Here is a 26,976-nt window from a genome sequence, read left to right on the forward strand (position 1 = left end):
TTCTTCTGGATGATTTTTATTTTTAATTATTATATACACATTATGAGTTTATACGATGAAGTTTATACACATGGATTAAGTAGGTATTTAAGATTTACATTAAATGCCTACTAGGAAATCATTTCTACGCAACAGTGGAAAGTAAGACACATCAACACAGAAAACAACTGTACACGGATAGAGAGAAGGGGCACAGGTTTCACAGCCACAACAAAGCCCTCACATGGTGTAGAACACCAGACCACAGTGGAGGGAAGAGCAGGCCGACAGGCACGCAGTGGGGGCCAGGACCCTGCTCCCAGCCCTGGCATCCTCCTCCTCTCATGGTAAAGATGTCCTTCTTCACTGGAAAAGTGATGACGAGCCTCTCGCTGCCGCCTTCTTCCCTGGAAACTCACTCTCCTTGCCTCACAAGGACATCAGACAGATCTTCCATTCCTTCCAGCTTGAGATTCTGAGGCAAAATCAAAATACACATCCTGAGAGTAAGTGAAAGAACCATAAAACAATTCTAATCTAGGTAGAAAGGCAGTGACTGCAAAGAATGAGGTCTGTCCCACAATTATATAAGGAAAATCACATCAGCATGACAAAGCCAGTTGCCAACTATTGCCCATCCGTGCCAATCACAGGGAATAAGGCAAAAGCAGCCAGATGTCTCGGCCTCTGGTCACTGCAGCCCTCTCCCTGTGGGAGAGCCGAGCTCTCCACCCTGACGGGACCGAGGCAGCTGGCAGGGGGGCCACCAGGACCCGGCTCAAGTATGACTCCATCCACACATCCTGCTCTCGGCACTGCCCCCAGCCCTGAAACCCAGTCAGGCCCGGGACAGCCCCTCACTTCTGATTCTTCAGGCTCCCTGTGCCACGACTCTTCCCCTAGCTTAGGCATTCTTACTAATGCCAGGCAGCCGGTTCCCTCAGGATCTAGTTAATCAGTCACACTCTGCAGGGACACAGGGCCACTGAGCAGAGGGCTCACACCCAGCAGTGCAGACCATGACTGAGGCGAAACTGTTACCCAAGGGCTGGGTAAACTGGGTGCAGAGGAGAGTCACAGACCTAAGAGAAGTTCCACAAAGGCTACACTTGGATATCAAGCGTTTTGAGACTGTTTCTTCTGGGGACTCTAACTTCTGAGTCATCCAAGACCCACGTAGGTTATCATAGTGTCAGGGCCATGTTGCAAGCCCAAACTGCTGCCCAAAGCCAGGCCCCAGCCTAACAAGCCACGAGCCATAGGTACTAGCCCAGTTTGGAAATGCCAGAAGCGCTAGGCCCTGGTGGAGACCTGGTCACAGCACGCTGTCACTGTAGACCTTGGTGAGGCCACAGACTCAGTAGGAAGGAACAAGGCAATAGGACCCTGGCGCAGCTTCCTCACCAAGACATGCACAGTCCAGGGCAGTGCTTGCATCCTGGGACTGGGGTAAATGGGGGCTTTGGGGCTGCTGAGCTCTGTGTGTATGCTGGAACACTCCCAGGGGGACAGGCCACCTCAGACAAGGAGAGAGTGTGAGAAGGAGACTCCAGGCTGCCCCCACCTGCAGCGGCTGAGCAAGGATGCCGCTGCTGTCAGAGAAGACCTGCAAGCACATCCTGCCCCTCAGACAATCCTCATCAGAGCGCCCTGTGGCTTCCAGTCAGGGTGACGATGGCCGTGAGTCTTTACTTTTTCCTTCCTCATTCTTTCTGCCTGTAGTCCAATGGCCAGAGATACCTCAGGATGATTCAGGCATTCCCAGAGATACTTCTACCACTGTCTCCCAAAACCAGGGAAGGTGCTGCCCACCCACTTCCCTGGCCCCACGGGCTTCTGAACAGGACCTGCCATCTCTCCACAGCCAGCTGAAACAGCCAGAGTCGCACCAATCTGAAGTCCGGAGCCAGGAGCCTCCTCCAGGTCTCCCACATGAGTGTGGGGTCTCCAAGGCTTTGGGCCATGCTCCATTGCTTTCCTAGGCCACAGCAGGGAGCTGGATGGGAAGCAGAGCAACTGGGACATGAACCAGTGCCTATATGTGATCCTGGTGTGCTCGAGGTAAGGATTGAGCCACTGAGCCATCACATCAGGCCCTCAAATAAACCAATTAAAAAAAAAAACAGTTGGGCCCGGTGCAGTAGCCTAGTGGCTACAGACCTCGCCATGCAGGCGTCGAGATCCCATGAGGCATGTTATGTTCTCAGGTTAGGGAACCGACTGATGATAACTTCAATGTCCAGAATTGCTCCCTTTGAGTCCTCTTCACTAGTTTCATTGCTAATCAAACCTGGTGGCCGTCTGTCAAGTTCCTTCTGGATGCGGATGCCTGGTTAATCATTTAGGTTGATGATAGATACAGGTCACTGAAGTTAAGACAACCCAGGGCCGCAATGTAGTGTAGCATGTTAAGCTGTCACCTGTGCTGCAGCATCATATATGGCTGTTGGTTTGAGTCCTGGCAACTCTACTTCCCATCCAACTCCTTGTTAATGTGCCTGGAAAAGCAGCAGAGGACGGTCCAAGTGCTTGGCAGGGGATACCCAGAGGAGGCTCCTGGCTCTGGCATGGTACAGTCTTGGCCATTTGGGGAGTGAATAGCAGACGAAAGATCTCTCTCTCTCTCTTCCCCTTTATCTCTGTCTCTCCCTTTCTCAATGTGTAATTCTGCATTTCCAAAATAATAATAATGATGTCCCACAGTAGTCTTTGAAAAAATCTAAAAAAAAACCAACCACACCTCAGATGAATTGATCCAGGGATTAGTCAGAGACTCCTGGGCTTACCAGAATTACCCACCTTCTCGTTGGCTAAATGCAGGAGACAGGCAAACGCCAGAGGAATGGAGAGGTTCTGGGCCATGAGTTGGGGCAGGCTGGAAACAAAGGGGAGAGTATTTAGCTGCAGTTCTGAAAACAAAGGCTCTTTCATCGTGTCTAAATAATATGCACATACAATGACTCATGAGAAACAAAGAAATATTTCAGATGCATTTTATGAGCAGGTTTGTCTAGTGTCGTATTTGGGAATAAATGGTCTCCTTTGCCATTCCTGCCATTGGCAGAGAAAAGTATTTCTACAGACTGGGCTTTATGAGCTCATCCATCAATGCAGAGGAAGCAGAAAAGCTCCCCCGACAGAAGTCAGCAGGCAGCGCCCAGGGGGCCCGTCCCCCCACGGCCGGGCTGAGGCTCTGAGCAGCAGCCTGGAGCCCCGTGCTGCCCTGTGCCTGGCACGCACCTCTTCTGCAGGTTCTGGGTGAGCCTGCTGAGCATCTTCTCGCCAACCACCTCCTCTGGGACCTTTTCCTTTGCAGGTTCACTGTGGTTGGCCTAAGGGAAGAAGCAGGCACATAGGGGGAGTTCACTCTGGAAAGGGTATCAGAAACCTGTAAAGTTGTATTCCCCAGTATATCCCTGGATGAAAAAAAAAAAAAAACCCACACAACTTCTGAGTTATTCTGGAAGGGAAAGTATCTCTAAGGAGAACAGGTGGCTCAGCTCTGGCCTGGGACACCGACAATCTCTGGGTTAGAAGCTCCAGGTTCCTAGCGTCAGCCCGGAGCAGCCTCAGCCATTGCTGCCATCTGGATCTCTGTCTCTCTTTTCTCTCTGTAACTTGCCTTTCAAATACATAAAATAAAACTCGAAAAATTCATAATGAAAGTGAAAAGCACATTTCTCTTACACTTGCACCCCATTCTGTTTTAACTGGCAAGGACTGATGCAAACAACGGCGGTTTGCTGATATATCCACTACTATAGTCTGGGCCCTCAAGCAAGCTGTGGACTTTCACTCCTTAGCCAGCGGAGCATTTTAGTGAGTGAGCTCAATGCATGTGGTTCAGAACATTCCCTCCGCAGAAAGGGGCTGGCTTCAGTCAACGGACGTGTTCAGTGGCCGCGACTGCGTTAATAAAGGTTTCCCTTGTTTTGAAGGAGAAAAACCTGTCAGCATTATTTTTTCATGACTTCCTTACTGAAAATATATTCCCTGAATCAGAATTATTGGATCAAAAGATTTAAATATTTTATGGCATTTGAGATGCACAAAATTCCAACTATCAACTTAGAACTGCCAGCAGCAGTGAGTAAGTACTCTACGTTTTCCTCAACTCAGGACTGGATAACACTGTCTGGCTGGCACACTGCTGCTGATGTAAACATCATAAAGATGCTTTCATTTGTGTTTTCCGCTTACGGGCCAGGCTGGGTGACGCCCCATGCATGAGGCTGCGAGCTCGCGTTCCCGAGAGTCCCGGGGCCTTCCCTGTATTCCGCATGCCTCGCTCCGTGCTGCAGCCCCGGACCACGTGCAGCCCTCTTGTAGCCGCAGACATCTGCCCTCCCCACCACACGCCAGGAACCAAGCAAGGATGCGTGCACTGCTACCTCGGCACTGGCTTCTGTTCTCGAAAACTCGGTCAGCAAACTCCACATGCTCTGCTTCAGTTTCTTCATGTCCATCTTTTTGGCAGTCTTGGCATAATGAATTTCAATTTTATTTACCTGAAATAAGTATATGACAAAACAAAATTAAGCAGAAGAAAAAAAAAAATCTATCATCAGTTTATATAAAATCAGACCTGGAGTTCAAATAAGCTAATCAACTAAAGAGTTACAAGAGCTTGCTTTAGATAGCTAGAGTCCCTTGTGTCAAATCTAATTATAATCTACACTAATTGGAATTCCAGTGTAAAAGAGATAAGTGGATCACATATTAACCAAAGCACCAAGCCTGCAACAGGCATGGAATGCACAGATATCTGATATGTGATAATTGACCATGACCTGGATCTGCCCAAGAGCTTGCACTAGTCTCGCTGAGCTAGCACACACATCTGCTGTCCCTGCAGCAGCCTCTGTCTACACGCTGCATCTGGGTGACCAGCTCACCTCTAGTTAAAGGGGGAGGCAGTGCATTCCGCACAAACCTAAGCAGCAACAGCTCACTCCCACTGCCCTATTCAAGACTCAGCCTGCAGCACAGCAACAGGTTACAACCAAGGAGGGAGAAAACAAATATCAAACTCACAGTAATATAATCTATGTTTAATCTATTGCATGCAGTCAGTGTAATCCTCAGCTGCTTCATCCTCACCTTCTGGGGCTCGGCCAGCAGGTTGGCGTCCCCATACGTTGTGATGTCCAGTTGAGGGCCTTCAGGAGTGTCGCCATTCTCTTGTGCTGTAGGAGACCCCGTTGGCCCCACAAACAAGTCGTCTGACTCTTCGTAATCGCTGTCACCAGCCTGGGCAAAGGTACAGCTCTTCAAATTTGGAACAAGCTTCCAGAAGGGCTTAGAAACATCCTTGAAACGCACCCCGTGTGGACCACCCTCCGTTCATTAAGAGGGTCTTGCCAGGGTCGATTTCGAGCTTCCAGTTGTTCTATTTCATATAAGCGCCAGTTGGGAGGGACCTGTTATCCGAAACCTCCGGAGTGAGAGTTCCAAGGAATTCAATGGGCATCACTGCCACAGCGTCCGTGCTGATTACTAACCAGCTGAGGGGTTACGAGAGCATTCCCAGGACACGGGGAGAATGATCTGCATTCCTCATCCCAGGGCTGCACGCTCAGCAGCAAGGGCGCTCACTAGCTGGGAGCAGGTCAGAAAACCTCTTGGGCTCAGACCCATGGTAGATGGGTTGGAAGCTTGGGGCAATCAGGTGTGGGTGTGGACAGGAATCTATTTTTCAATAAGCTCTCTGGTGATTCTTGTGCACAATCAAGCTTCAGGGGCAACAGCCAAGCAGCTAGTCTGAATTTTCACCGAAACATACCAGCCCACCTCTCCTTCAGCCAAGGACACACAGTGCATCAATTCTTGAGGCTGTTTTCCCTCTTCCCCGTGTACAGGGATCCAGACCAGGTTTAACATTATCCCACTTCCTATTTCTTTTGTTATCTCACTAGTGGTCTCAGAAGGGAAATGGAAATGACAGTTCAGACCAAGATCTAACAGTGAGAGGCTTGCACGTGTTCAAGCAGGAGAGAAACCAGGTGAGAGCTACATGCCTGTTCTCCTGCGACACACCCCAAAGCTTTTCTTTGCCCCTCTAGAAGGCATCACCTTGACGAGGCACCATGTCTTATCTACCCAGCCAAAACACTAGCTCCTTAGCGCGCCAACAGCGTTTGTATGCCTTTGAAATCCCCAAAGAGCCAAGGTCAGTGCTTTGTCTGATCCCATCTGGGACCTGTTTACTGCAGCGTGTCCATCTGCTTCCTGCTTACAGGGCTTGTGGTAAGGCAGGCCAGGGCAGACACTGGTAACTCAGCTCTGCTCAGCTTCCCACTCTGAGGACCAACCCTGTACCCACAAAACTCCCACCTGATGCAGAATGTCCCCCAGCTTCTGCTGGATGGAAGCAGGGAGGCAGCAGTGCCCCTGCACTTTACCTGTAACCCAGGACAGAAGTTGGAGATGTCATTTGGGTTGTTGTAATCATAATCTTCAAGTTCTTCATAATGCTCACTCTTTGGCTCCTGGCCCCGGGCCATCTTCAGTAACTAGAAGACAGAAAAGAACATATGTAGAAAGCAATTTCTAAAAAAGCAGCTGCTGAACCACGTTGAGGAAAAAACACTTTAGTTGCTAAAATTTATTTCCTTCTAGAATTAATTATCCCATTCAGTCAGAAGGGCCCTGTCCAGTCACCCAGCACTCAAGAACTCCCCAAATGATGTGATCAGACATGTCACCACGCCTTCGTTTTTCTTGCTTAAAGACCGATTTTCTGAAAGGCAGAGTTACACAGAGTGATCTCCTGTCCACTGCTTCACTCCCCAGATGGATACACAACAGCTGGGGCCAAGAGCCTGGAGCTCCATCCAGATCTCCCATCTGGGTGGCAGGTGCCCAAGCCCTCGGGTCATCTTCCTCTACCTTCCCAAGTGCACTTGTGTAGAGTTGGATAGGAAGCAGAGCAGCTGGGATTCCAACTGCTGCTGCCATTTCAGGATGCATGTTAACGCACTCCACCACAATAGCCCCATTTCTGGCCTCACTTTTCTATCTGGATCATGAGTGAGGCGATGTGAACTGCACAAAGCAACTGGTGAGTGTTTCTATACTGGCAGTGAGCACTCCACCAATAGGGCATGCTTACCTCCGTGGCATTCCAGCATGGAGGTTTCAGTGTCCCACCCACAGTCAGGCAAGAGGGTTCCAAGTCTTTTGTGAGCATCTGTCCTATAACTTTTCCTTCAGCTTGGCCTCATATACCGCATCTCTGGCAACTCCCCAAGTCTCACATACATTCTTCCTCGCACTCTCAACTCTCCCTGCTGCCTGAGCGTCACGTACCAGTCACTTGATGTCATACATGCTTGGTAAAGGAACTGACGGTCAGCCTTACCCTGGTGCCTGGTTTCAGATGAAGCTGGACCAGAGTATCGACCTCATAATGGAAATCCATAGGCAGAGTGGTAGCTTTGCAGTTCTGGTTCTTCAAAGTGGACTTGGCCAGAACAGTAGCGGCCTTTAAAAAGAAGTACTGTTTAGACTTCTCTAATAATGGACAATGCATTTGTTCTTCTAGAAAGCACCTTGGGAAGGGTTTGGGCAGCATTCATTCTACCCTCAGAATTGCCATGGGTCTGTCTATGAGAAAACGTGATTTTGTAAGCTCTGTTCTCCTTATTCTAAACTTGATTCTTTCTGCTACCAAGTTTCGGACTGTTTCTCAGTAGTCTCTTTAGAGGACAAAGTAAAATAGAAACTTTGATGCTAAGTTTGTACTTAGCTGTTATATGTATGATGGATGTTAATGTTGATGCTTCCACTGTTCCTGTGCCACTCTGATTTAGGTTAAACTCAAAAACATGTTAGCTTGGAAGAAAAAAAAAAGGGGGTTTACAGCAGCTGGTTGTGTATATACTAAAATTGAGATGTCAAGGAAGTAGTTACAGGATGTGGTTAAGAACTTGCATTTTCTAACATGTTGGTCACTCAATAAATACCACGTTGATTGGCTTCATGATGTGGTTAATTTCGATGTTTTTTCCTATTGAAAATGTGCAGTAACATCTCACTGGAGGAGGTGATATTCTACCAGCTCTACTTTCAGACCAAGGATGGTCTCCCAATGAAACTGTTGAACTTATCTGGACAATAAGATGCTGGATTCTCCGCACGATCCATACCCAGAATGAAAGAATCATGACTGGCTATTAACTGTACTACTGTAACAATATGGAGGAATTCAATATGGGGGGAGGACTTGGGGAGGGGCTGGGGGAATCCCAGAGCCTATGAAACTGTGTCATAAAATGATATAAAATTTAAAAAAAAAAAGACAATTACAAAAAAAAAAAAAATAAAATAAAACGCATTTACTCTAAAGTTAAATTTAAAAAATGTTTTTCGCAAATCACATCTGAAAGGGGGGGGGTTAAATCTAATCTTAACAAGCATAAATGCTCAGAGTACAAACCTTTGTATTCCGAAAATATGCATCAAAATTAATGTCATCTTCAAAGTCAATTTCAAAGTCTTTCTTTGTACTTTTCTTTCTGTTCTCGGACACAGAGACGACATCTTCTGCATAGGAGAACATGGGTGTCAGCACTGCTTGCTTGGTGGCCTCAGGGACCTACCAACAACCTCACCCATCGCACAACAGCATCGCCACAGCTGTCAGAATGTTAAATAACGCACTTCCTTTTCTGTCTTAAATATGTAATGTGGGGCCTGGCGCGATAACCTAGTGGCTAAATCCTAATCTTGCAACTGCTGGAATTCCAATGGGCGCTGGTTCATATCCCAGCTGCTCCACTTCCCATCCAGCTCCCTGCTTATAACCTGGGAAAGCAGTCAAGGATGGCCCAAAGCCTTGGGACCCTGCACTTGCGCGGGAGACCCAGAGAGAGGTCCTGGCTCCTGGCTTCCGATTGGCTCAGCTCTGGCCATTGCGGCCATTTGGGGAGTCAACCAAAAGATGGAAGATCTTCCTATCTCTCCTTCTCTTTTCCAATAAAGAATAAAACAAATCTTAAAAAAAAAAAAATTGGAATGTGTGTTTTGGTTAACAAAACACATTAAAAATGCATGCTAATAACTTCCCTTCTGAGAGAGAATGCAAACCCTTCCGAGTGCTGCACGGGGCTGTCCGTGCAGTGACTGAGAGGACGTGTGCCTGCCGGAGCCTGGTGGTCATTACCACCCAGAACCAGTGTCCAAATTCACAGGGGTCCTAGGGAAAAGTGCAAGGTCCTGAACCCAGTCTCCCCAACTCTTCCTACTCTACGTTAAGTGATTGTCTGAACAGGAGGTGGCTCACCTGCTCGAGGATACTTTAAAAGGCTCATGAAGATACACACTTAAATTATAGGGTTCAAATTTTGTACCGGTATAAACTTGTTAACACTATTCTTCCATAAACTTTTTGAAGTTTTCTCGAATGAATTATTAGCTTATCACAGGTGTTGAAGCTAACTGACTGGTTGGCTATCTGCACAGCCTCTTTTCTTAAAACTTCCTTGTAGCAGTACGTACGTTTGTGTCGAGGCCTAAAGCGCCAGTGATCTGGGCCAGCCCACATTTTCATGGTCCGGGGACTGAAATAGGAATATTCTCCAGGTTTCATGGACAGAAGGGGGCACATGGTCCTAATGTCTCCATCTCCAATGGAAATCACTTCTTCCCTGTAACACACATGAAATCATGTTTGCATATGTACAATACAATCATGTATTTAAATCTCAAGAAGTATATGCCACCAATGGAGACTATTTCCACAGTGAGCAGCATTTCTAAAAGTTCAAAATCAATACTTCACCGCTGACAATCCTGTAGTTTTTACTTTTCAAATGTTTCCAGTCTCTTGATTTTTCAACAATATAATCATTTATACAAGTATTTTGGATATTTCAGTGTACTTTTAAAAATGCCAGTCTTCTCCTTTGAGAGACGAGACAATGGGCATAAATACTTAATCTTAACAGATTATACATCTAGACAGATGCCAGAGCTGAGAACTGGACAGTGTGCCCTGAATCCGAGCATTTCAATGCACAAGGCTTCTTGTACCAGACAATCCCTCCTTATTCTTCTAAGATTCATTTATTTATTTAAAAAGAAGAGCTTTACACATACACACACACACACACACACACACACACACACACACACACACACACAGAAGAGAGAGAGAGATCATCCACCCATTGGTTTACACCCAAATCTGCCATAATAGATGGGGCTAGACCAGACTGAAGCTAGAAGCCATGAGCTTCTTCCTGGTCTCCCACATGGAAGCAGGGCCCAAGCACTTGGGCCATCTTCTGCTGCTTTGCCCAGGCACGTTAACAGGAATCCTGACTGAAAGTGGAGCAGCTGGGACTTGCTTGGGTGTCCATATGGAATGCCAGTGTTGCACACAGCAGCCTTCCCCACTATGCCACAACACCAGCTCCCCTGCTTTCTTTATCACCCTTCCATAAATAAAGGCTCCCACAGATAGTGCCAAAGTTGTTACTGAAAGTAAGACATTAACCCAACTTAAACTTTAGCCACTCAAAAGCTTTGAGAACTCTATAGAAAAAATGTTAAGTCACTCAGTTTTATTCTTTGCTCTGTTGAAGTGTCTAAGCTGCCAGACCAGCACGGCAGTTTTGGTTTGGTCTTTCAGTCTTTCTACAAGGTGATAGGAAATGGGGAGGTGACTTTCTCCTGAAAGGTTCCACGCTGTTTGAGAGCCAGTTAGTGCTGTTGTGCTGCCCTCTATAGGTCGTCAAAGGGCAGGAAACTTCAGAGAACAGCTTTCTATTTGGATTGAGCTATACACACAAAGTTGACATTAAGTTCCACACAAGAAGGCATACTTCTCTCACCCCTCCTTCCCTCGCTTGACCTTCTCCATTGTTACCAGAGGCCCACCAGGTCTGCGACCCTAATGTGGCAGGACTGCAAAATACTGCTAATGGACACTTAAAAATGAATGATTCTGCTATAAAAATAATTAAGAAATGTTAGAAACCTGACTTGGTTGCATATTGTGCATTGTTTTAACTTTGCATATTGTCTTATATTAAATTTTTCCCTTTTGGTTAATATTTCACACATCGGTTTCCTAGTATTTGTGAATATTTTAGTTTTCCCTTTGCTACTGACTTTTACTTTCAAGTCATTATAAAAATAGATAAATAAAGTTCCGAGTGGCAGATGTTTGGGTTTGCATCCCAGCTTTGCTCCCAATTCTAGCTTCCTGCCAATGTAGGACCGGGAGGCAACAGTAAGGGCTCAAACAGTGGGGTCCCTCAGGAAAGGTACTTCCGTGAAGCAGCAGTAAGGTACCTGCAGTACAGGGATCCCTGTGAGCAGACACGTTTGAGTCCTGGCTGCTCCTCTTCCAATCTAGCTCCCTGCTAATGCACCTGGGACAGCAGTGGAGGATGGCCCTTGGGCCCCTGCACCCATGCAGGAAACCCAGAAGAGGCTCCTGCCTGTTGCAGGTATTTGGGGAATCAACAAGTGGATGGGAGATTTTTCTTCCTCTTCCCCTGTCACTCTGCCCTTCCAATAAATAAATAAATAAGTCATTCTAACAGAAAGAGCAAGAGAAAGAGAGACAGACACAGACACGGGAAATTTTTCTGGGTGCTGGGAGTCTTACTGGCAGCTTTGGACTTGGCAGGGCTCCTTCCAGCTCTTGAACTCTTCCTGGTCCCCAGCTGCAGTGCAGTTAAGCTCATCATTGGCATCAAAGTCGTGCTCCAGGGGCCCGTCAGGGAAGTCCCCGCAGTCACTGTCCTCAACCTCAGCGTTGATGTCAAACACCTGATCATTCTTCTTAAACTTGTCTACCAGGGCTGACAAGGACTGCAGGAGGACACACACACACAAAAAAGTTTGTTCCCCGCCTCACTTCTATGGTGGCCACCTGAGCTCACCTTCAAATTCCAGTTTCCAGCCTTCTCCTGCCCCCCACCCCATCCTGCCTCCCAGAGCTGGCGTTCTCAGGACAGAACAGCGTGGCTGAGGAAGTTTATATTGTGTGGTACAGGATGAAGCTGCATTGTTGTCAGGCACACTGTGTGAAACTCGAAACAGAAATCTGCATCCATTAACCACATGTTTAGAGAAAGCATTTTGCCATGGAGACCATTTATTTTGGAATTTGTAATCAGTAGGCTAAAGGGGGCCGTGCTAAAAATACACAAAGAAAAAAGCTTTCCGCGGGATGGGTTCTCAGGAAACTGTGTGCCAAGGGACTTAACCCCAAACAGCAGGAAATTCCTTGAGCTTGACAGCAGCCAAAACCCCAGAGGCCACTGGGATAGGCACACTTCATAGTAAAAGCAGCATTGCACAGACGGCAGGCCCACCTCCTCCGGGGAAGTAGAAGGGGTACATGGGGCTGATCAGAGTTCACTCGCAGGCGTGAGGGTTCTGCCCCTCCACAACACACTGTCCCCCCACCCCACTCCGCATACGTGCCAAGGGAAATATTGTTTGTTCTCCTGGTTAAACGACGCCACAGTTTTGGTTCCCACTGGGCAAAAATAATCTTGGGCGACCCAACTGAAACCATGAAGCAGAGGAAAAACGCCCAGAGCCCTTATAAGTCCAAAAGCTGACCACACCTCATTATGGCTTTCACTGTCCCACTTGGTGAACTGGAAGCCGGCCAGGGATGGGCAGATCTGGCGATCTTCCACACACTGCAGCAAGGGTGCTGGAGAGGACACAAGAACACACATGAGTCTGGCCCAAGTGTGTTCCTCGGGCCTTTCCCTGGCATGCTGAGGAGCCCCCACAGAGCCGAGGCACAGTCACCTCGCTGCTCTCCCCAGGGACTCAAGGTCAACATGGCCGGCAGCTGAGCGAGCAGGTGCACATGTGCACACCCACGCTGCAGTCAGAATACAGGTTGTCATTTCACAAACTCATGAAATACTAGCAGTGAAATCTGAAACACGTACATTTGGTCTGAAATGAATGCTGTGCCCTATGCTATAGCTGAGAAATAGAAAAACATTTCCTGTTAAGAAGGTATCCTAAGTAGGAAAGCTTGGGTCCAAGTACTGACTTTGGCCTCCAGCTAATAGGCTCCAGAGGAAGCCACAGGTGACAGCTGAAGCTTAAGTCCCCGGGGTTCCTGCAATTCATATGGGAGCCTTAGACTGCTAGCAGCTTTTGGCTTTGGCCTGGCCCAAGCAGCCTTTTATGGGCATCTTGGCAATGAACCAGCACATGGAAGATCTCTGCATCTGTCACTGTCTGTGCCTCTCAAGTAAATGTGGTAGAGCAAGTTCAGAGGCCGTTTGGGACACTGTATTGCATACTGGAGTGCCTGGTTCAAATCCTGGTTACTCCATTTCTGATTAAGTTTCCAGTAATGTACCTGAAAGGCAGTAGGTGCTGGCTAAATAATCTGAATCCCTGCCATTCACGTGGTCAGCCCAAATAGAGTTCTGGGCTCAAGGCGCTGGCCTGGCCCAATCCTGGCTATTGTGGGAATCTGAAGAATGAATCAGTGAATGAAAGATATCCGTATTTACCTTTCAAATAATTAAGTTCTTAAAAAACAAACAGGGTCTAGAGCAGTAGCCTAGTGCCCAAAGTCCCTACCTTGCATGCGCCTGGATCCCATGTGGGTGCCAGTTTGTGTCCCAACAGCCCCACCTCCCATCCAGCTTCCTGTTTGCGGCCCAAAGCCTTGGGAATCTGCAACCGCGTGGGAGACCAGAAGAGGCTCCTGGCTCCTGCCTTTGGACAGGAACAGTTCCAGCCATGGTGGTCACTTGGGGAGTAAATCATCAGATGGAAGATCTTCCTCTCTGTCTCTCCTCCTCTTTATATATCTGACTTTCCAGTTTAAAAAAAATAATAAATAAGTCTTAAAAAGAGAAAACAAAAATGACTCCTCTTTTTAAAGTACAGTGAGATGGCCCCTCTTAGTGTAATTCTCTGCCTGAGGTGCTGATATCCTATATGGGTGCTGTATTCATGTTCCAGTTTTTCCACTTCCCATGCAGCTCCCTGCTTATGACCTGGAAGAGCAGCCTGGGACCCTGAACCCATGTGGGAGACCTGGAAGAAGCTCCTGGCTCAGAAGCTGAAATGACAACCATTTGAGGTTTGAACCAGCACAAGGAAGACCTCTCTACATCTCCTCACTAACTTCTGCCTTTCGGGGCCTGGCATGATAGCCTAGTAGCTAAAATTCTTGCTTTGCATGCATTGGGATGCCATATGGGTGCCCAATTGTGTCCAACTGCCCCACTACCCATCCAGCTCCTTGCTTGTGGCCTGGGAACGCAGTATATGATAGCCCAAAATCTTGGGGTCCTGCACCCAAGGGTGGGAGATCTGGAGGAACCTTGTGGCTCCTGGCTTCAGATGGGCTCAGTTCTGGCCATCACAGCTGCTTGGGGAATAAACCAGCAAACGGAAGATCTTTGTCTCTCCTTCTCTCTGACTTACCCAAAAAACTTAATAAATAAACCATAAAAAAATAAAAGAATGGGGTCAGGTATGGTGACTTTGTGGCTAAAGTCCCTGCCTTGCTCGCACCGGGATCCCATATGGGCACCAGCTCACATCCCAGCTACTCCACTTCCCTTCTAGCTCCCTGCTTGCAACCTAGGAAAGCAGTAGAGGATGGCTCAAAGCCTTGGGACCCTGCACACATGTAGGAGATCCAGAAGAAGCTCCTGGCTTCAGCTAGGCTCAGCTCCAGGTGTTGCAGCCACTTGGGGGAGTAAACCAGAGGATGGAAGATCTTTTTCTCTGTTTCTCCTTCTCTTTGCAAATCTGACTTCCCAATAAAAAATGAACAAATATTTTTTTTTAAAAAAAGTATCTGCCTTTCAAAAATAAATAAATCTTAAAAAATAAAAAGTACACTAAGTACATAAACAATCACATAATGGTACTTATTTTTAATCCTGAACTAAACTAGCTATAGAGCAACTATCTGAGACGATCAGAGAACTCTTGTTCTGGTTGAGTGTACATTGGGAAAACAGATGTTAACGCAACAGTCAGCTTAAGCACACTGCAGACAAGAACAAAGGATGAGGATGGCTGCTGTAACAGCTGCACAGTCCTAGGAGGGGAGCATCAACCCATTCAACAGGCACATATGATGCACACCAAGTACAGCTGTCCCCTGAGTTGGGTATGGTCTTCACAGCTGCCTGCCCCTGCCAGCACATCCCGAGTGCAGAGCCCGGCAGGGAGGGAGGGAAGGATGTGGAATTTCTGGCAGGCCAGTGTCAGGGAGCTGAGAACACGGTGGCCCACAGAATAGGCCACAAGCAACTCATAGCACCCATTTCCTCTCAGGACCCTGGACTGGAAAGAAATGAAAACCAACCCTCTCTAGCCAGAGGTTTCTTAAAAGACCTCTTCTCTAGTCCAAGCTCTGACAATCCAGGGTGAATCCAGAGCTCCCTGGCTGCGAGAGCCGGGTGAAAGAAAACTGTGGGTATCTAAGGCTCATGGCACACAAAACCAGGAGGCAATGCTGCAGAGAGGAAAACAGCAGGTGGCTAGACACAGCCAAAGCAGACACTCAGCCGGCACTGCAGAGGGGCTTCTGGGCCCTTGAAGCAATGGAAGAGCAAAGGATTTATCATATCTGACGCTGACACAGAAACTTTGTGGATGACAGAAATGATCTGGTGAAGGCCATTATCTGAACTTACCTTTTAAATCCGTCATTTCCACCCAACCTAAATCCGGGAAGTCGAGAGGTTCTCCTGTGGAGAGGGTGTGGGCATCCGAGGGGAAAAGCAGCTCACTTCTATAGTCATGGCAGTGGAGGGTGGAGAGGAACACCCCTGCTGTGCTACACTCGTCAAACGAGGCCGCCGTCTTCTGAAACATGGGATCCACCTGAACACAAAACAGACAGGCAGCCCAAGAATGACAGCTCGTGCTAAGGGAGGGAGGGCCTTGCGTGCTGAAGCCTGGTCTCTCACACTGAAGCATGCGCTCGCTGGAATACGTCATCTCTGCACATGACCAGGAGGAGGAACCTTCTGACTGACCAAGCACAAAATAGAAAAGAAAGGCTGTGTGTGGTCAGAGGATTACAGGCACGCTGTTCAACAGGACAGTGCATGGTGACGAGCACACACCATGTCCTCTTTACAACATACTTAGTTGCACTTCTGCTGGCCTGGCGCCACCCTGGCTGAGCCCTTGCTATGGCAGGCATTTAGGCAGTGAATAAGCAATCTTCCTTATCTTTCTGTTTCTGTGCCTTTTAAATAAAAGGAAAACAGAACTGTAAATAAAAACAAAAACCTTGACCTTACTTACAACCACTCACATCCAGCATCCTCATTCCTCTCCTCCCAGCTGCTCCCTCCCACTGACAAATTTCAAGTCTATAAGAACGCTTGAAGAATAGTGGCACTCATTTTTGTGTGACTTCCACCTAAATTCATCACTGCTGACGTTTTGTACCTGCTCTCTAGAGACAGACAGAAGGACAGACACAGCTCATGGCACTTTCCTTGGGCATCAGTTATTGAGCTCTTTCTCTCAGCTCTAAATCCATTGTCTCTCCCCTGCTGAGTGGTGCTGGATTGGGGACCTCTGGGCTGTGCCCATTGCTCCCTCCTAGACTCTGCCGACAGGGGGAACTGGAGGGAGCGTGCAGCGCTCCAGGAAGGAGCCATACTTGCTCCTCCTTCAGGTTTACTAGTTGTGTTGAGTAGCCCCAGCAGTGCCTCTTCACCCCAAGGATCAAAGCCCATGCGGAATTGCAGTTGCATAAACTGCCACTTTCCAGCAATTCCCCGAAGCGGCATCAACGTGTGTCCCTCAGCCACGAGCACCAGCCAAGCAGCACCCCATCCTTGGAGGCTGAAGTGTCAGCTCAGGAAGGAATCCCTCCGAGCAGTGGCCTCAGCTTCCACTTGCCTGAGATTCTTTCTCGTCTGGCCACTGCATGCTCCTGGGTTCCCCCCTTCCTACTGGCTGCTTCTGCAGTTCTGACCTCCTGAGACCAGGTGACCAGAACTCTGTCCCTTTTCCACACTCTCATTTCTCTGGTGACCCACTCCACTCTGACGTGAGCACTCACTGAGGGAACCTGAAGACTGCAGAAAAGAAGTGATCTAGTTTATGGCTGCATAAAGTGAATACCTAGGACCTCTTTTGACAGCAACTGCACATCTCAGAATTTCCTTATATACTCCAAGAAGCATGCGGAGACAATAGGTACCAGGACATTCAGTGAAATGCTTTTAATAGCAAAATTCTTTTTTTTTTTTTCAGCAATGGATCTTGCATGTACCGTTGACAGCAACATTCTTAAAAACTTGCCACAACACCTGTTTGGCTTAAATTAACCATGTTAATTACAAATGTGGGCTCCAGCACCATTTCTGTAAGCAGATGCCTCAGAATCGGTTAGACGGCAAGGTTGTTTAGAGGCCACTTAGTTCCCAATCCTAGCTCACCCACTGGGAGCATCACCTTGATAGCTCTAGGCCTCGGTTATCAACTTAATAAAAGTGAAGCAAGGTTGTGAGGAGTAAAGCAGTTAACATGGGTGGGAGGCTTGCAGAAGGATACAGCCCCCAGTGTATGGTCAGTCAAGTTAGCTCTCCTCATCCTGCTGCAGACACTAAGAAAGAAAGAAAAATCAAACTTTTCAGGCAGATTTCTTGGTAATCTGCAACTTCTCTGAAATATTGAGGGACTACCAAGCAGAGTGAAAATGAAGAAACATCAGTGAAGTAATTCCACTTTCTAAGGCGTAAACAAGCGCCACGCAGCCCTGGTCCCGCCGAGCTTCTGCACCCAAGGCGTGAATCAGCCGGAGCCCGCCCTGTGCACAGCTCCTCACCTCACATTTCCGATCTGCTTCAGACACGTTGAGGTTGCTTATGTTTTGTTCGATGGTTTTGTACGAATGCTTTTTCTTTGGCTTTGGAGCCTTTTTGGTTGTTCCTGTTTCAGTAGCACTTCTGTCTAAAAATGGATAAGACAGCGTGCTGCAAAGACAGCTTGGAAGCATGTGCAACCCTCTTCAAAACCCTGGGCAGGAGCCCACAAACGTGAACACTATGATCCTCTCCAACAGGAATATCTCACCTGCAGTTGATGGAGAGCAGGACTACAGTGAGCAGCTGGCTCTGATGGAAGCCCATTGCCAAAGCTCTCCCTCTCCCCCAAATCAGTAAGCTCCTCTTACTCAGTTTTTGCTAAATAAAACCGAAGAAGTGGTACAAGACCCTTCTCTTTTTTCAAAGGAAAACGGTTCTAGGGTTTGATTACCTTCTCATGTAAGGTCACCCATGAAATGAAATGCCCATGTCTTTAATAAAATGAGATCCTTGGTTTCTTGTGACTTCACTCTAGCACGTCACTCTAGTTCACCAGGTAGTACAGAACTACTTGGCAGGCCCCCAAACAGCCCCTTTGCTCCAGATGCCAACCCAAGTACCTGCAGCTTGGTCCTCTCCTTCTTCGGGAGATGGCGTGTCTTTGCCCAGCCCTCCCAGGACTCTGTACACATCGGCATGGACAGCATCTACGCGCACAGCATAGATCTTGGTGCTGGCATCCAAGGTGCCAGCAGCCACCTAGTTAAACAGGCAAAGCAGAGGGAAAAACCTTCTGAACAGACAAAACATAGGAAGCTTCATGAATATTTATGTGCTCCAAGAAAAAGACTTTATTCCCTAAAATTGGGAGGGAATATATTCTGTAATGTTGACCTGAATGTCCTGCTTTACCAACTGATTTTCATACTGTGTTACACACACAGCCCGTGGGCTGGTGCTCTTTGGCACGACCCTCTCGTGTATTACCAATACACTGATACCCTCCCAGTGGGGGAAAATATATAGAAAATAAAACAAATTTATAGGAATAAAGACAGTATGCATCTTTGCCACATTTCTTCAGCGAGTCAGAATGGCCAAGTAGTCTAAGTATAGAAAAGAAAGTAAAGTAGCAACTGTACTGTCCAGATGAGGGAAGCTTGCAGGTATCTGCAGAATACAACTGTGCTACACTAAGGATTGGGAACTCGGATGCAAGAGGAAGTAGACACACTTCTTACTTTAAAGTTGGTTGGCTCGGTGTCTTTCTGTTTAAGGATCTCGGACATAAAATCAATCAGGTGCAAGCCGAAAGCATTCTTGGTGGTGATTTTCTGAAAGCAGAAGATTGCACACACGTTTGTCATTTGCAGCTGAGGCATGTGTAAATGATGCTACCCAGAATAGAGGAAGCTGAGATTTTCTTAGGAAAACCAATGCTTCCCCATCGATCTTAATTCTTGGAAACAGAGCCAAATGTGTACATCTACCTCCTCCTTCTCAAGTTCCAGACAGGAGAACATGATCCCTAAGCACTTGCTACACGCAGCACTTGCTCTATGCATCATACACGCAGGGATGCAGCTATGTTCAGAGCAACTCTACAAGGCACACGGCACCTCCTCAGTCCCAACTGACGCTGCAGGACTCTACAGCAGAACAGTAGAGGGACGCCATAAGGCACAGCTTTTAGGTGCAGACAATGCCCGCTGAGACTAGCACCAGAACCCTACCATCTACTATCTCACTCTGGGACCTGAGCCATGCTGCCTCTCCAGAGACACTGCCAGAAGCAGCCACCTGTGAGGAAGTGCTCCAGAAACCCAGAGCACTCAGGGAGGCCAGGCTGGACACACCAGCACCAAGGAGAGAAACTGGAAAAGAAAGGAGCCTTCAGGCCTGGTGCCATAGTGTAGCAGTTTAAGCTCCCATCTGTGGCACCAACATCCCATCTGGGCACCAGTTTGGAGTCCGGGCTGCTCCACTCCAAATCCAGCTCCCTGCTAAGGGGCCTGGGAAAGCAGCAGAGGATGGCCCAAATGCTTGGGCCCCTGCATTCATGTGGGAGACCTGGAATAAGCTCCTGGCTCCTGGCTTTCAGATTTTCAGCCATTGCAGCCATTTGGGGAGTAAGCCAGCAGATGAAAGATATCTCTGTCTGTCCTGCTAACTTTACCTTTCAAATAAAAATAAATCAATCAAAAAAGAGAAAAGGGCCCAGTGTGATAGCGTAATGGCTAAAGTCCTCACCTTGAACGTGCCAGTATCCCATATGGGCACCAGTTCTAATCCTGGCAGCCCTGCTTCCCATTCAGCTCCCTGCTTGTGGCCTGGGAAAACAATTGAGGACAGCCCAAAGCCTTGGGACCCTGAACCTGTGTGGGAGACCCGGAAGAGCTTCTGGCTCCTGGCTTCAGATTTACTCAGCTCCAGCTGCTTTGGCCGCTTGGGGAGTGATTCATCATTCGGAAGATCTTCCTCTGTCTCTCTTCCTCTCTGTACATCTGACTTTCCAATAAAAATAAATAAATCTTAAACAACAACAACAACAAAAAAACTAATGGATCTGGTGCAGTGGCCTAGAGGCTGAAGTCCTTGCCTTGTGCACGCTGGGATCTCATATGGGAACCGGTTCTGGTCCCAGCGGCCCTGCTTCCCATTCAGCTCCCTGCCTGTGGCCTGGGAGGGCAGTCAAGGATGACCCAGAACCTTGAGAGACCCAGAAGAGCTCCTGGCTCCTGGCTTCAGATGGGTGCAGCTCTGGCCGTTGCGGTCACTTAGAGGGGGTGAATCATCAGATGGAGGATCTTCCTCTCTGTCTCTCCTCCTTTCTGCATATACCTAATTTTGCAATGAAAATAAATAAATCTTTTTTTTTTTTTTTAAAGCTAACATCGAAAACATTTTCTACAGAACCAGAGAGTTACATTTTTCCTGTGATCAAGGCAGAGCGCTGATCCACCAGGTGCTACTCACATTTTCAGTGGAGAGCTTGATACAGGTGGAGTAATGCTCCGTAATCTGCGTGTTGGTGAATTTAGGGATTGAAGTTGAAACATCAACACTCCTACATGGGGAAAAAAAAACCTTCGGCCAAGGACCTAGGATACTGTACCTTCTCGAACTCCAAACCCAGAACCCATAAGGTATTGTGGAGATGCCAGGACCCACGCAACCCACACCCAGGTGGTCACCTGAAGGAGAGCCAGCCCAGAAACACGCTCACCTACTGGAAGGGGAGGCTACCAGATGCGTTGGGTCAGTGCTGAACTGCAGGTCAATGACCCTAGAGCGCCTCCGCTGCATCCTCTCCTTTTCGTCGTCATTCTGAGGGAAGTCCTGAAGCACGGGGGTGCCAGGTGTGCTGAGCGCAGCCTTCTTAGGCAGGGCCATGGAGAACGTCCGCTCTGACGGGGAGGACACACTGACGGGGCGTCCACGGACATCTGAGGGAAAGTTATAGATTAGGACTGGCGGTGAAGGAGCGAAACATTTGCTCAGCAAACCTTTGGGACCAGCACTGTGACATGGTGGGTTTAAGCCACAATCTGTGCTGCTGGCATCCCACACAGGTACTGGTTCCAGTTCAGGCTACTCCATTTTCCATCCTGCTCCCAGCTAATACTCCTGTCAAAGCAGCAAAAGATGGTCCAACACTTGGACTCCTGCATCCACAGAGGAGATCCAGAGGAAGCTCCCGGCCACTGTTCTCATTTCCTTCCCTAGCTCTTCCTTTCAAATAAATAAACAAATCTCACAAGAAACCATTAACAGAGCATTTCCTGCATCTAACAGGGCCTTGGGCCTGTCACAGGGGTAGAGGTTCACCACACAGTTCCATTAATATCTCTCCCAACTCCCTTACTTGATGCTATGACCTTTACAGTGTGGTTTTCTTTGAGGTGAGGGAGAGATAGGACAGCCACTCTGCAGCTACAACAAACCTAAGCCGTGGATGGGAGCTATGGATACAGTTGTTGCTTCTGACCAACTCATCAGCCCCTGGGATTCCAGTTCCAGTTCATGTGTATCTGGATAGACAGAGCGAACAAGCCTGTACAAACTAAACAGAACACTGAGGAAGTACCTACAGATGACTCACTGGCTGCAGATGTCCTTTGAAAAGGAAGCTCTGGCCGTCACACTGACCGAGCAGGCAAATGCAGCCTCACTACAAACAAGCCAACCTAAAGCTTACTCATCTGACATGACACAAGATCAAAGTCATCACTTAGGGAAAATTCTGGTAGAAGCCTAACCTAAATTTAATCAAAAATTTAACTTCCAGTTTGTGGGAAAAAACAAGGAGTTGGGTGTCAGTACTGTTGTACAACTGGCCAAGCTGCTACCTGCAATGCTGGCATCCCCTATGCAGCTCTGGTTCGAGTCCTGGCTACTCCACTATGATCCAGTTCCCTGGGAAAGCAATGGAAGATGGCCTAAGTATTTTGGTCCCTGCTACCTGCAAGGAGGACTTGGATAGGGTTCCAGGCTTCTGGTTTTGGCCTGGCCCAGACCTGGCTGTTGTAATCATTAGGGGCTCTCTCTCTCTGACTCTACCTTTCAAATAAATAAATATATTAAAAACAAAGGTGGGAGAAGGGCCTGCTCCATAGCCTGGTGATTAAAGTGCTTCACACACCAGGATCCTATATGAGTGCCAGTTCATACCCTGGCTGACCCACTTCCATCCAGCTCTCTGCTTGTGGCCTGGGAAGGCAGTGGAGGACGGCCCAAAGCCTTGGGACCCTGCACTTGTGTGGGAGACCTGGAAGAAGCTCCTTGCTTTGGATCAGCTCAGCTCCGGCCATCGTAGTCACTTGGGGAGTGAACCAACGGATGGGAGATCTATCCATCTCTTCTTCTGTTTGTAAACCTTACTTTCCAATGAAAACAAATAAATCTTTAAAAAAAAAAAAAAAAAAAGCAACAAGGAGTTGAAAATAGCCTAAATGACACAAGGAAACATTCATACAAATTAACGATGTGGTTTGGTCTCAAAGAAAAAGTGTCAAGGCTGGCTGGTGCTGCAGCACAGCAAGTTAAGCCTCCACTTGTGGTGACAGCATCCCATATGGGCACCATTTCAAGTCCTAGCTGCTCCACTTCTGATCCAGCTTCCTGCTAATGCCCTGGTAAAGCAGCAGAGAATGGTCCAAGTGGTTTGGCCCCTGTACCCCTGTGGCAGTCCAGGAAGAAGCTCCTAGCTCCAAACTGGTCCCAGACCCAGCCACTGCAGCCATTTGGAGCACGAACCAGAGTATGGAGTTTCTCTTTCTCGGTTTCTCCTCTCTGTAACTTTGTCTTTCAAATAGAAATAAACAAATCTTTTTTTTTAAAGCAAGTTTCAAAACAAAACGGAACAAAAGAAAAAGTAGGAGGATTCTTCTAGATTAAAAGAAACCAAGAAGTCATTTATATCAAAAGCAACACAAGCTTTTGACCAATCACTGATCCAAAAACAGAGAAAGAAATCAGCTTAAACAATCTGGGAATAATCCAAGAAATTTGTAATACATAATAGCCTCTCTTCCTCTTTCCCTTCTCCTCTAATGTTGTGTATAGAGAGGAGGAGAGAGAGGGGGAGGGAGGGAAGGAAAGAGAGGGAGGAAGGAGAAGGGGAGATAGAGAGAGAGAAGGATCGAGAGGGAGAGAGAGAAATCAATCTTTAATCCACTGGTTCACTTCCCAAACAGCTACGGCTCCAAGAACTGGTTTAGCCCAAAGTCACAAGGCTGGAACTTCAGCCAGGTCTCTGACACCCAAGCACTTGGTCTATCAGTCACTGCTTCTTTCCAAGCACAACAGCAGGGAGCTGAGGTGGAGCAGCTGGGATTCAAACTAGAGTCCCAACATGAGATGCGAGCTGTGCCATGATGATTCTGCATTCCTGTCTTTACTGACCTAACAAAACAGAAAGCAAGGAAAAACACATCACCTAGCAGCTATGCGGAGCAGTACTAGAGAAAGAAAAGGGATGCTCGCAAAGCCTTCTAGGAGAGAGTATATGAATCAGGAAATGCAGCATGACTGTTGGGGACCTTCACATTCCAGAGACGACTCAGCATTGCTGCTGTTCTTCCCTCATCGTCATCCAGCATGCAGACTGGCAGGGCCGTGATTGCTGTCAAGCAAGTATTAAGGAAGCAAAGAGAGCAAGGAGGAACAGGAGGGATTATATGGACCTAACACAGAATGGACCAAGGAGATGAGAGTGGGGAGTGATGGTAAAAAGCAGAATACAGAGTGGTACTCAGCACTGAGCATCAAAAACTGAGATGACACGGTCATGTGCCATGGTCCACTACAGGAGAGCAAGAAACAGCGATACTGGGAAAGAGAAGGAAGAGCTGAGACACCTCGGGAGGAAGTTCCCAGATTTCAGAGTCAGAAGGTCTGGCTTCAAACCCAGCTCCCTTACTTCCCAGCTGGTGAAGTGTTAAGCACTCTAAGCCCTTGCTTCTTTATTCTCCAAATGGGAATGTTTGTAATGAGAATTGATGACACAGAAAATATGCACAACGTAACACATCTTACAGGAATGCCTGAAGGTGGTAAGGGGCAGACATCTGGCAGGGCTGTTCAGCTGCCAGCTAAGGATAGCACATCCCACCCCAGGGGCCTGGGTCCCAGTGCTCCACTCTCAACTCCAGCTTCCTGCTAGAAAGGACCCTGACAGGCAGTGGCCGTGACAGCTCCAGTACTCAAAGAGCTGGCTTCTTGTACCCACGTGGAAGACCTGGCTTCCCAGCTCCTGGCTATGGCAGGCATTCAGGGAGTGAACCAGCTGATGGGAACATGCTCAAATGAAGAAATAAACATAGAAACAACAGACAACTGCTCATGTGAGCAGAGACATTAAATAGGAGTAGTAAAAACAAAAAAAATAGTAGTGATTAAGGATAGCAGAGAACAAATAAAATATAAGAACTACCTCCTGTGTTCCCCAATGAAGAATATGAATACAGTAACTCTCAACTGAAGTCAGAACAGACAAAAAGGAAACAAACAAGAAAGAGGCAAGAGACCTTTCTAGAAAGAAAATCAATAGGACCTGTGACTGGATGCTGGTGCCTCAGAGTGAATAAGGGAGCTGGCTTCTAAGAAAAAGAGACACTAGGACAAAACAGTGCTAAAGGAAGCGCTTGTCGAAGGGCACCGGCTGACCACAAAGAGGCAGACCTAACGCCCTCCCTGCCTCCAGTGGTCTCCTGGCTTCTCTGCTCGCCTCTGGCACCATGTCTCCATTAACTCCACAGGCGCTGCTGAACTCAAACAGCTCGCTGTGCCCGCTTCCTCACCCCCCAGCTCATTTTTCAACCTTCTCCCCCTGTCGCCTGGTTTGCCTCCCCTACTCTGCAAAATCTCTGTCTCTGTGGGACATATTGGTCCCCGAGGAACGTCGGCCAGCAGGTCTCAGCTGTCGCCCTGCACTTTGCATGGGTCGTCGAGGTTCTCATTTCATCAGTCTTCTTGTTGACCACAGCTCTGCACCCGACAAGTGCCGGCTGCCCCCAAGCGAGCACGGGATCCTTTTTTTTTTTTTTTGAATGAATGTGGGAACGGGGGTAACCACAATCCTTCCACCGCGCGGAGACCCCCTTCCAGGACGGGCGGCCCTTGCAGCGCCCACACAGCCCGCCGGGTGCAGGCGCAGGCACCCCACGCGCGCGGCCCAAGCACGTCCACCCTCCCCAGCTCGGGCAGCCCGCCTGCCCTGTCCACCCAGGAGCACCGAGGTGGCGCCGTGCCTCCCCGCCGGCCCATCTCACCTGGGAAAGGAGGACCCATCTTGCTTCCGCTGCCTCCCAGGCTGTTTTAAATCGCGCGCGCCCTGACGCCCGGGCACCGTAACGGACGCGTGACGTCACTCGGGGCGGGGTCACGGTTGCGCCTGCGCAGACTGTCTGGCTCCGCTGTGAGTACGGGGTCGCCACGTACCAGCCGGAAGTGAGGCGTCCGGCATTGGGATCCTAGCGCCTTGGGGTGTCCTGCCGGAGGACTGTGCAGGCACTGTCCTCGTGTGGTTACCCCCGCTTTCTGAGGGCTGGGCACGGCCCTGGGAGCCGGGGACTCAGCGTGGAGTGGGACGGGCCAGGACTGCTTTCGCGGAATTTCTAAAAGGGATCCCGATTACCGAAGAAACGGGTTTTTCTCGACGAATTTTTTTTGAATGCTGAAGAAGTGCAGAGTGAAGATGGGGTGGGGTGAGAGCCAGCTGGTCCCGAAATTAGGCCCTTGGAGGAGGAGAAATCAGTGCTGTGTACTTTTTAATTTTTATTATTTCTTTCGCAATGAAAACCATCGTAACGGATTCTTGTGAAAGTCTTCCTGGAAATCATGTTCCTCTCACCCCCAGTGAAAGGCTGGAGTGGTGTATCAGGTGCCCCCTTGTCCACTCAGCTTCACCTGACTCCAGGGGGTTGTACTGTGGGAAGAAGGGGCGTGCCCCCCATATCCCTATAAGCGCCTTTTACTCTATTGTAACAGGCTTTTTTTTTTTTTTTTTTAACGTTCGCTTATTTGTAATTGAAAGGCAGAGTTAACAGAGAGGGGAGACACAGATCTGCCATCCCTCCCCAGTGGCTACAAGGGCTGGGCTGACCGAGCCTGCCTGAAGCTAACAGCCAGAAGCTTCCTCCGGGTCTCCCACGTGGGTATGGGGCTTGAGCACTTCGCCCGTCCTCTGCTGCTTTCCAGGCACATTATGAAAGAGCTGGCTCACAAGTGGTAACAACCAGGACTCAAAACAGGCCCTTACCCTCACTCCCCCAAAATATGGGATATTGGCACTGCAAGTTGAAGGCTTATTGTGCTATACCACAGCGCCAGCCCCACATCTGGAATCTTTTACAGGGATTCTTTGTGTTTTGGTCACTAAAGGTTGGGCGGTTTTTAGTATGAGGGACAGGGCTCTTGCTCCTTTGTGTGTTATATGTGTGTGTATGTTTTGTTGCTGCTGCCCTCTTTGTAAGACACTGACATGCCTGAGATTCAGCCCACCACATGCCATCCATGCCCTTCAATCATTTTGGTTGCTGTCCTATGTTGGAAGTCACTGTTGACCCCCAATTTTTAATTATTTGAGAGAGACAAAGGGTTTCTGTCTGCTGGGTCACTCAAATGCCAACAATGGTTTGGGCTGAGCTTGGTGGCAGCTGTGTACTGGGGACTCAGTACCCGTACCTGTATGGGGTGATAGTTC

The 26,976-nt window shown here is 48.3% G+C and overlaps 1 protein-coding gene across 2 annotated transcripts; it reads right to left on the reverse strand.

Moving 5' to 3' along the window:
- Window positions 1-231: 231 nt before the first annotated feature.
- On the reverse strand, window positions 232-25,562 carry NCAPH (non-SMC condensin I complex subunit H). Of its 2 annotated transcripts, none has more exons than XM_040993501.1 (18): window positions 25,544-25,562; window positions 20,998-21,178; window positions 20,748-20,838; window positions 19,013-19,105; window positions 18,392-18,530; window positions 17,792-17,916; window positions 15,636-15,825; window positions 12,567-12,658; window positions 11,597-11,802; window positions 9,478-9,626; window positions 8,417-8,523; window positions 7,340-7,462; window positions 6,381-6,491; window positions 5,080-5,229; window positions 4,371-4,487; window positions 3,220-3,311; window positions 2,779-2,854; window positions 232-454 (listed from the first exon to the last, which is right to left on the reverse strand). In XM_040993501.1, exons 1-18 carry the CDS (start codon window positions 25,560-25,562, stop codon window positions 395-397), a joined length of 2,121 nt encoding a protein of 706 aa, XP_040849435.1. In that variant the 3' UTR covers window positions 232-394. The 2 variants fall into 2 exon arrangements, with proteins under 2 accessions (XP_040849435.1, XP_040849436.1); XM_040993502.1 differs by having other exon boundaries at window positions 20,998-21,217.
- Window positions 25,563-26,976: the final 1,414 nt, after the last annotated feature.

This window comes from Ochotona curzoniae, unplaced genomic scaffold, assembly GCF_017591425.1.
Source record: "Ochotona curzoniae isolate NIBS_2020 unplaced genomic scaffold, NIBS_Ocur_1.0 contig_883, whole genome shotgun sequence".
Classification (NCBI taxonomy): domain Eukaryota; kingdom Metazoa; phylum Chordata; class Mammalia; order Lagomorpha; family Ochotonidae; genus Ochotona; species Ochotona curzoniae.

Bases quoted from the DNA above. Each gene is read 5' to 3' on its own strand.
- NCAPH (XM_040993502.1), bottom strand. The intron at 19,106-20,747 runs GTGAGTAGCACC...TTCTGCTTTCAG, and splicing joins TCAAGCTCTCCACTGAAAAT to AAAATCACCACCAAGAATGC. The intron at 3,312-4,370 runs GTAGCAGTGCAC...TTCTTCCCTTAG, and splicing joins GAACAGAAGCCAGTGCCGAG to GCCAACCACAGTGAACCTGC.